This window comes from Diuraphis noxia, unplaced genomic scaffold (genome assembly GCF_037042655.1).
Source record: "Diuraphis noxia isolate RWA-SAM2 unplaced genomic scaffold, SU_Dnox_SAM2 contig0003, whole genome shotgun sequence".
NCBI classification, from domain to species: Eukaryota; Metazoa; Arthropoda; class Insecta; order Hemiptera; family Aphididae; genus Diuraphis; species Diuraphis noxia.
Genome location: NW_028301713.1, coordinates 49,977,873 through 49,988,567, shown reverse-complemented (window position 1 = coordinate 49,988,567; position 10,695 = coordinate 49,977,873). Strand labels below are relative to the sequence as shown.

Below are 10,695 nucleotides of genomic sequence, written 5' to 3'. Positions count from 1 at the left end.
ATTTATTCTTATATATAGATATGAAACTATGCATTTTAAATGTTTATTATTTAGTTAACTTTAAACGACGTGGTATGAGACAAATTGTTTGATGAATTTATCGTTATTAATATTTACGATCTTTCACATTTTATTTATAAAACTTCTAAATGATTTAATCTGGATTATCCATAATATCCATTTTGTAGCATTTATGTAGTAGATGTTTATTTAAAATGAAACTAAATTAAGTTAAAAATTGTAATATGTACATTTTACCTGCAATGCCGTCATCTATCATATTCATAGTCCTATCTATATTAATATTCAAAATGTCATATTATAAAAATATATCAAAAAATGCGAGTCCTTGTCAAAATAATAAAAACTGTAAAGAAGATGTTTAATATGCAAATATTTAATTAATAATCACTCAGGAATAATATTTTTCAAAAACGATTCATTCTTGACTTACTTACGAAATGTCTGCAGATTCTTGGTGATGTGCATATGCGCGTCATAAGAATATAATATACATAATATTGAACATGTATAATTCGCTTAACTAATAATGAAATCGTGAAGTTTCACTCTATAATCAATTAACCTTTGTCTCGGAACATGCACAGTGATTTCATTATAATATCTCCGTGCTTTCTTCGTTCGTTCTTTGGTACCATAATATTATTCAAAGGGTCTGACTCGATTACTGCTCTTGGTCGGCTTTTAACGTCCAGTCTTAAATTCATCCTTCGTCGTAATGGAATTTATCATACATTTCATGATTAATTTATCTACCTATCTAGAAACAAACTGCATCGTTGACGTGTTGAGCCATATACTGTTTAAACGATACACCAACTCATCACCTACCCGGTGCATTCAAACGTATTGATATTTTATTAAATTAAATTATGATTAAAGTGACAGGTGTACGAGTATTTGCTGTAGATATTATTATTATTTTAAAATATTCATATAAAAACTTTTTCCAATATAAATAATACCAAGATGAGTAGACAGGCACTAATAGTTGTATTTTATATACCAAGAAAAATAATATATACATTGTTAGAAAGATTTTGAATTATAACGTTCATTTAAAATATTTTAAATTGGATATTTAATGACTAGAAAATCCATAGTAGATGCGCAAAGACACTTAAATATATGATCGAAAATAATTCAAATTAATCAAACTTTGAATATAAGTTGAAATATTAATTACTGATTCTAAGAAAAACCTTTCCATCGCCGTGAACAAATATAATATACCTACCTAATATCATTGGTTTACGGTGCAACGGGCTTGCACTGTATTTTACTAATAATTTTATTGCTACAAGCACAAGTACAACAACTGATGCATTTATAATTACTGTTTTTATATACATATATGTTATATATATATTTATAGATACAACTTAAAATTAATAATCTTGAATTCTTGAGCGATAATTAAAGTTTCAGTAAAACACGGAGTTGACTTTTGACTTCGGATAGGGACAAAAGGGATGCAAACAAGTCTAAAAATATTATCAATTGAAACAGTGCATTGGGTTTGGAATGTTTGGATAATAACTTGTTAGATACTAAGTAGTAATAGTACTCTCCAAATAGATTAAACATTTTGCCGACACAACCAAATTGAAAAAAAAATTTGTATGAAAAATGTATATACAATTTTATTTTAAATACTAATTTTTAAGCTGTTTTATATTATATATATATATATTAGAGTGGATTGAATTTAAAAATATGGTTTTGAATTTTGTATTGTATGTCAAACACAACACAACTTGAACAATTTAGCGTGATGTACTGATTTCGAACTCAAACACAATAATATGCCATTCAACACTGAACTAATAGCCTGCAGTACCTACCATGAGTTTCGTTTATACCAAACTGAATCTTAAATGGACTTTTCAATTAAATTTCTAATCCAACTTTTTAGATTTATGTTGAAATAACCAATTAAAGTCTTATCAGTTCTATTTTAAATCTACAGATATATAGAATATGCTAGATTCCTAACTGTGAAACAGCGTTCGTGTAATTAATTAAAGTCATTGCCCGCCATTTTAAACAACGCCAATATTCGTCATAACTTGTGTTTATAAGATAATGTAAAATAATTTTTATTTAATAACTATTTTGTAAAAATAATAATAATTATTTTCTAAAGTCTAAAACAATAAACGTTGAACCAAATAGTTGAACACTTTAACATAATAATATTATTAATTGAATCCAGTATTTCAATGTAATAATAATAATTAATAAAACAATAAAAGCTATTACAAGAATTGTATAATATATTACCTATACTGAAATGTTAACTTTATGAAAATGTAGATGCATAAATAATTTATAGAATATATTATATTCAAAAGTTACATATTATAAAATTAAACAGTCTGTCAGCTTTTTTCTCTTATTATCAATATTAAAAATATGTGTGATAAGACGCATTGACCTCTTTTTAAATAGTGAATGGTAACTTCACGTTTGATCACAGTTAGCAATCTAGTTTATTCTATATTATATTATATTATAAAATATATTTATTACTAATCGGTTTTAACTTCTGTTTACTACTAATAAGTTTATTAAAAACAAAAACTGAAAAGAGTAAAATGCGGGTATACATTTGTCAATAAATTAAAAATAAATAACAGACAAACTACGAATTTAAAACTAAACATGTGCATGTATTTTTTGTTTGCAGCGTTAGATGTGTTTGGTTTTGATATTTTTTTTGATTTTGTAATCCGTTCTTAGAATTTTAACTATAATATGGAGTTCAGATTATTTATATAATTTTGAAGTTTTTGATCAGATTTGGTTTTTTTTTAGGTATAGCGAGTTCGACTTTCATACTCGCACCGATACCTAATAATGGTTTGTGCAATTTTTTGAACAGTTCAAATAGTTTGATCTACCTTTAAATTATTTGATAATATCGTTGTCATCTCGTATATTTTATAGCAGTATACCAAAATGATAATATACGCCTACATTTAATCTTAATAATAATAGCCTTTAATATACCTACTGTATTATAACGAAATTGAGTTTTATTGATCGATTAGTCTTACAAATCTTAGTCGTTGATATTAAAATATACTTCTCCCCTAAGCACGGCCGCGGCATAAAAGAAACTATATTTTTCCACATCAATATTTTCACAAATTAAAATATTATATTATACCTATTAAATCTGATTTCGTTTTCATTCCGTTTTCTCTTTTGACGGATATTATCGCGTGCTACAGAGTGTCGTATTGTCACAGCGCGCTCACTTAAAAAAAAAAAAAAAAAAATGAATTAATAATAATAATATTTTTTTCGGGTGGCTACGACCGCGACGTGGCTTAATTCTGCGCGTAATGGCCAATAACGATCCGTGGTCGTTAATATATCGTTGTTGTCGCTCGGGGCTGACTTAAATTCTTATAATATAACACACAAAAAGAATCACGAGGGGTAGACGTCGCGGCGTGTGGCGATGAGGTAGGAAAAAAAAATTCTTCTGTGTAGAGCCTTTCCCCCTCGTGCCGTATTCCGTTCGCTCGCATCATATTGTTATTATGTGTATAATATAAAAATGGAGACTGACATTAATGAAATTTAAACGACATTCTTCATCATCAACCCCATCCTTTAGTGTATAGTACAGTAGTAATCCTACTTCATAATTGATCCCTTCGGCGCCTCTCTCCCGCGCGTCATCTGTTCAAATCTTTTACTTGTTAATATTTTCCACCGTTTTCCATCACAAAAGCTCTAAACCCACGTCTCTTTTCTCTGCCCCCTTCCCCTCCCGCTGGCCCTTAGCGCCGGGTGTGTCCTCCTCTCTCGCCTGTACGTTTTTCTTCCCACCCGTTCTCTCGGCCGCGCATTCATAATTAGAAGCGCGTGACTCCGCCGCTGCCGCCGCGTCGTCATCTCCTCCGCGATATATTATATACCTGCCGCCACGGCGGCGATGGAAGATCATAATTTAAAAAGGTCTCGGAGCTTAAGGGGACTCCATCTGTCTATTAAGAGCACCTTTATGTATATGTATATACATCTGTCTCACTCTCTTCTTCTTCTTTCGCGGGGCTTAGCGTACCGAGAGATACCTGACAAAAGCATCTCAGAAGTTAAAAGGGCTTGTGTCGCTTTTGTGTGCTTAATGCGCTGCCGGGCCAATGTTATTTTCTTCTTTCTCGAAAAAATCAAAACGTCTTATTATTATTATTTATTATTATTATTACTACTATTATAAAACGAAAGACAGTCTTATGTGCAATGATGAATTGACTTGGACTTAAGCGTCGGTGTCACATAAAAGTCGTTTTTGAAATCGGTTGCTTTTGAATAAGCGCAGCTTAACTCTTGGAAATAAAAGAAAAACTGTATTTTGTTTATTTATTTTATTTCACAATTTTCCTTACACCGATTTGATCGTATGAATAAATTATTATAATATAAATATACTATATCACTCTTAAACTTGTCTCCACAAATACGCAAATACTTAAACAGTTTAATTCATCTTACTAAAACAAATTCAAAGAGCATTGTATAACGTGATTTTGAGTTATAATACTTTCCAATTATATTTTCTCCCAATTTACACACGAATTAAGTTATCTTAGTGACAATACAAATTTGATTTTTAATATATAAGTATATATAAAAAAAAGTAATTAAATGGAACACATATTTTACAACTGATTACTATTTTTTATTAAATTAAAATCTATTTTCAATGTTCTTACTAAACTTTTTGATTATTTTACTAATATCGTTTAAGTGAACAAACATTATTTTGGTTGTATTTTATTCGTTGTAACAATATGGCCTATCTGACCATATACCATATACCTATCTGAAAATATACCGAACACTTAAATAATAATTATTTTAAACATTTTTACCATTGAGCCTTTATAACAACTTAGTGCTTAGGTACTTAATATTGTTACTTATTTCTTGAGTATATTCGAATTTATTATTGAATTTCGATCATTATACTTCTCTGGGTTGTCAGTTTCATATTTGTTAATACATGTATTACACGTGAATTTGTTAAATAATTTACATAATTAATTTACCTATAACATTTTTAGGTATAGGTATTTATTATTTATTCACATAAAGTATACAATTATTCGTCCACGTGCAGTAAAAAATTTAAATATTATTGTTGCAAAAAGTGCAATTAATCTAAACCTCGGTTGATTCCGTGGTCGAATATTTTCATTTTGCACCCGTATATGAATTTGTATTATTACAAAAGTTAATACCAATAATACCTAAACATATAACATAATATTGTATAATATACTTCCTCTCTCTTTCTTTCACAACAATTGGGAGTTAAATATCATAATTATAACGCTTGTGGGACCTTAATGTCATAATATTATTTTAAATTTTATACGGAAATCAGTTAATCGAACAACATAAAAATTATAAATGCATAGGTTAAAAAACGTTTGTATGGCTAATAACGTAATCAATTATTATGAAGTATTGATTTTATTTGTTTTAGTAAAAACAGTAAGCAAAATGAGTAGGTATGTAAATATAATTGCGAATCAATCGGTCCGCTTCATCAAAAATGACAAACAATAATTAATAAAATATATATATCAAATATGTTTTAGTGTAACACACGTTTGATAAAAAATAAATGTAAATGTTTTGGATCATATAGTACCTAACTATTTTGAACGCATTTTGGGAATGGTGATTTTTTTATTTTGAGGACGAATAGGTAAATTCCACTCAAGTCGCATTGTTTATAACGACAACGCATAAATGATTACCATAGTTTATTGTACAAATTAAAAATAAATGAAAAATATGACATTTTTATGAGTATGCATTGTATGTATTTAATCGATAACTGTTACAGGTGCCATTAATAGTATATAATACATACGATTTTCATACGTCAAAAAAAAAAAATAAAAAAAATATTTAATAATTATAATTTGAAAATATTTTGTGAGTAGATAGGATATGCAATTGGTATACTATTAACCTATTTTACGGTACCTTACATCATAACAATATAAATACGTATATATATCACGGAGAACTAGAAAGACCTTTTAATTTTATACAAAATCATTAAGTTGTGGTCTTTCTAATTTCAACAATATTATGACCTATTATAATATAGTCGCGTTCATTTTTGCGACGAAGACCTGGGATTGCCGTAGGCGATCGCATGACTGGTGGCCACACCGTGTCTGCCGTTGCTCACGCTGTTTGCGATCACCGTCGTGCCCGATGACCTCTCGTAACCGTTGCCCCCGTACGAGTTACCTTGGTCCGGACCCTGGCCCTGTCCTTGGTTGTAGTTACCGCGGTTGTTTCCGTTGCCCGATTGACCGTTGCCGCTGCCAGCACCGTTGGGGAATACACCGAACATTATGGGAAACCAAGCGTTGAACGAAGCTTCCGCATTGCTGCTCGGGCCATCGCGACCTGTCGATCACCACGATGATTATTAATTATTATATCACCACGTAGTTATTATATTAATATTATTTTTACTTTTATTACAGGTTAGGTTAGGTTAGGCTACGTCTTATATAGTTATACGACACACGGTTACATTATAGCTTTATGGTGAGCTATATATACATATAAATGTACTTTTCTTCGTATAATATCATCTATGAACTTGTATTTTGAACTGATAAAGGATTCTTTGAAAATATATTTTTCTGAATAAAACTAATCATAGATATGTATTTAAATCACGCAGTTTCACTAGAAAAAAATTATAGGATTTTTTTTAAGAAAACAGTTTCAAATTAGAAAAAAATTTAAAACTGTGGTACAACAGCAGTAAAAAAAAAAAAACTAGAACAGTTGACGATATAATAATAATGTTTCCGTGTACACGTCTATAATATATATTGACTAGATAAAATATCCACAGTACATAATGCTATGCTAGTATGCTAATGGCAATGACCTCAGCGACGTGCTAAGGCGAACAATATAATAATTATTATTATTATAATGGTAATATTATCATATCGGACAACAGCACAGTGTTTGCCATCTCGTGTTTGTCGTCGTTTTTATTTTATGTATTATTTATTTTTTAATACATATTTATTATTCCCACCTACTAAACAAACATATTTTCATTTACATTTCCATCGTTCTCCTGTTAAAACTGTTAGAGTTGAAAATCAGTTTTTCTTTTTAATATTTACGTTTTTATTGACTCTATGCATTTTAAGGGACGCGAATTATACTCTGAATCTATTTTTATACTCAGCCGGGTAGATCATAAACTCATAAAAGATACGATAAAATAATACGCACTATATTATGATGTAAATTATTGCGTGCACCTCGAGCACGGTGCTGACCACCATGGTCATAGTATATAAATATTATTTATCAAGACAATTCTTAAATGACGTGAAAACTGATTTTCATAACAAAACAAATCATACCTGCCTGTACACTTGAAAATGTTAAAAATCCGAAATTTTAGTTAAATTTGTTTTTGAGAGGACACGAAATAAGCTGAACGCTCGATGGAATCATACAAAAGTAGGTGCCTATAAACGTACACGACAATGGTATCAATGACCATCGTACACACGTGCTCGGCCGGTGTTGACGACGCGGCGAATAATTAATCGACACGCTTACCTCTGTACTGTTTCTTGCTGTCCGCTTGTTCCACGCTGTTGTTGCTCTGTTCCTTGGAATCTACCGGCACGCCCGACTTCGTTGGAACGTACTCTTGCGGTTGCTGTTGACTGCCCGCGGCCGACGAACCTCCGTATTGCTGTTTGTTGGCCGAGTCGGCGGCCGGCGTCTGCTGCTGTCCCGCGACGCCCGACGGCGGTGGCCCGTAAGAGTCTTGACTGGCCTGCTGTGGCCCGTAAGGGTCTTGCGTGGCCGGTTGCGGCCCGTAGCCGTACGGGCCGGCCTGCGACGGTGACCCGTAGCTGCCACCGAACATCGGGTACTCGGCCAGGCCGGTGAACGCGGCCATCTGACCGTTAGGGTTGAAACCGCTGAACGAAAATGATCGCATGGGTTCGGGGTTGCGCTTCATCCTCATCACGACCACTGTAAAAAAAAAAAAAAAAAAAGGTTAACCTTGAAATATATACCAGTTTTGGTGATGATCACAAAATAAAAAAAACATATTTTGACATAATACATTGTATTTTATTGATATTTCCTTTTACTGGGTCGATTAGCCCTAATGGTGTTCTGTACACGACAACGGCGATTTATCGTCGCAAAACACGAGCTCTTCTTATCGCGGTGGGCATATTAATATTAACCTAAATACCTGATAATATAGACAATCGTACAAACCCGTCGTGGATTTACAGGAGAGGACTTACTTTCTGGCACCACGTAAGCGGCTGACGTAGCTTGCAGGAAGACGGCGGCGACGAATACCAGCAGAGCGGCGGTCGAGGCGTAACGGCTAGCCATTTCGTATAAGATCTGCTGCAGCGTACTACGCGTTCGGAGACTTGAACCAAATCCGGTCTTGGACTTGGGGGGAGAGGTGTTGGTCCAGTGTCGTACTTACTGCGGGGCAGAGCTTGACGCGTGTACCTGTGGACTGCTCGGCGACCAGCGGTGGAATGGGACGAGTGACCGATCGACATCCCGTATATATAGTCCCCGCGGGCAGTCGTCCTGCACGGGGTTGCCAGTTGTGGCGGTCGGGGTGAGGAGAGGTTATCCCCTCGGTCCACCTGATACGTGGTCTGGACGCGTAATCGTGGTGCTGAATATTATTAGGCGCGCGCGATTTACCAATTCGTCGACGCCGTTTTCCGCGATATCAACGGTCGCCGCGCCAACGCAATAACAATGCGATGGTTGAAAAATATTATAATAACGACGTTACACCACAGTCGTCGCGTGCATTATAAAATCCTGCCGTGTCCGGGTTCGGGCGAGATGGGTGAGTCCACAGTTGCCAAAATGCCGCGTTAAACCCATTAACGATTCGTGTGTGCGCGGACTGCAGTTATAATATTATTATTATTTCGATTTGACCGTATAGAATCCGTCGTAAGTCGATACCAATATTTACACACGAACACGTAGGTACACCGATTAAAAATAAACGATACGATTTTAATATTAATAATATATGTTATATTCCCGTTCGGATTATAATATTATTAGTACTACACAATAGCTAGGTGTCTATATGATAATAATATCAACCATGTATAGTTAAGAGGGAAAAAAACGGTTTGCATATTATATACCTAGTAATAGTACCCATCATACCCTGCGACTGTAGGTTAGGTTCTCATTAGGTTTGATCGAAAGATTGGTAATTATTTTGAAAGCCATTGTTTACGGTTGAACGTGATTATTATTTTTAGTGCCTTAACTTTGTTTTAAAAACTAATTTTTGCATAGTCTGCTGTTGTTTTAATTTCATATTTTTGCACATATTTAGCTGTATCTAAATTAGTATTACACCAAGCATTGGTGCAATTTTAGTTTTCAGGATAGATATCTTCGTAAAATAAGTTATTCAATTTCGTTCAAAAGATTCGTAATGATTATATCATTTAAGTATTATTAGGTATATTCAGTGGTTGATATAGATTTTAAATATTAATTAAAAATTATCAAACATCATCTATAAAATCAAAAGTAGCAAAAAAATTGAATTTTTTATAGATTGATATTCAAAGTATTTTTTTAGTATAAGACTTTAGTCTTATACTAAAAAAAATGAAATTGATAATTTTTATCAAAGTAATAGTTGTTTTACTATTTTTACATACAAATTTAAAATTCAACAACAGCCAAATTATATTTTTGTTCATCAGTTGGTAATGCATTTTTTTCTTAGAACTGTTTATTGTAGCCACCAGTGCCACCACGCATCGTATATGTGCACATTTGCTAACCGAAAACTAAGATCCTACACGCATATGGTTCATATATAGGTAGAAATTAACGTTTAAATCAAAGAAACGACGTTGATCAGTCGTTAGGAAATGTCCGATTTCATATTATATAAATGATTAATTCATACTTTAAAATTTCCGTTACTCGAATATAGTAAAAAAAACATTATTTAGACTATATAATTAGTTTTATATTCTAGAACAATAATTTCTAATATTATAATAATCTTAAGTTATAATAGGTGCACACTTAAAAATTTGGTCCTAGTCTTCAATTTCAATAAAAGATACCAATTTAATCTTTAAATATTATGTTACTATAAAATTTACTCAAAGATTGTTCGATATTTTAAAAGAGAATATTAGTTATAGTAAGTACAAAATAAGTTATAATCTAAAATGTAATAACCTACCTATCTATTAAAAACAGCTGCATACCTATGGTAAATAACCATACACATTTTAATCTTCTTTGTCATACTTAAATACTAACTATAACAAAATACATCAATTGTATTAAGAGCTTCAATGAAAATTCTATTACGTTAGATTATAAACCTTAAAAATCACAAGGTCTCACCGTAGAACATAATAATGTGTTTCTCGAATAATAACTTAGATGTTGGTAACCTACATGTTAGTATTGTTAATATTATTTATATAAAAATGACATAATTGAAATTGTTTCATACTATATTTTATTTATAAACACCTAATTTGAATCTTACTTTAAAAGTTTAAGCCGAACTTGTTCATAAAAAAATATTAAATATAACTA

At 32.0% G+C, this 10,695-nt stretch overlaps 1 protein-coding gene across 1 annotated transcript; it reads right to left on the bottom strand.

The window, feature by feature from the left end:
* Window positions 1-5,793: 5,793 nt before the first annotated feature.
* On the bottom strand, window positions 5,794-8,638 carry LOC107163400 (uncharacterized). Its single transcript, XM_015510809.2, has 3 exons — window positions 8,373-8,638; window positions 7,663-8,088; window positions 5,794-6,471 (listed from the first exon to the last, which is right to left on the bottom strand). The coding sequence occupies exons 1-3, from the start codon at window positions 8,464-8,466 to the stop codon at window positions 6,170-6,172; spliced, it is 822 nt and encodes a 273-aa protein (XP_015366295.2). The 5' UTR covers window positions 8,467-8,638; the 3' UTR covers window positions 5,794-6,169.
* Between the last annotated feature and the right edge of the window lie 2,057 nt (window positions 8,639-10,695).

Coding starts and splice junctions, on each gene's coding strand:
- LOC107163400 (XM_015510809.2), bottom strand. CDS start 8,466: ATGGCTAGCCGTTACGCCTCGACCGCCGCTCTGCTGGTATTCGTCGCC. Junction 8,089..8,372: donor CGCTTACGTGGTGCCAGAAA/GTAAGTCCTCTC, acceptor TTTTTTTTACAG/TGGTCGTGATGAGGATGAAG. Junction 6,472..7,662: donor CAGCAAGAAACAGTACAGAG/GTAAGCGTGTCG, acceptor GGTGATCGACAG/GTCGCGATGGCCCGAGCAGC.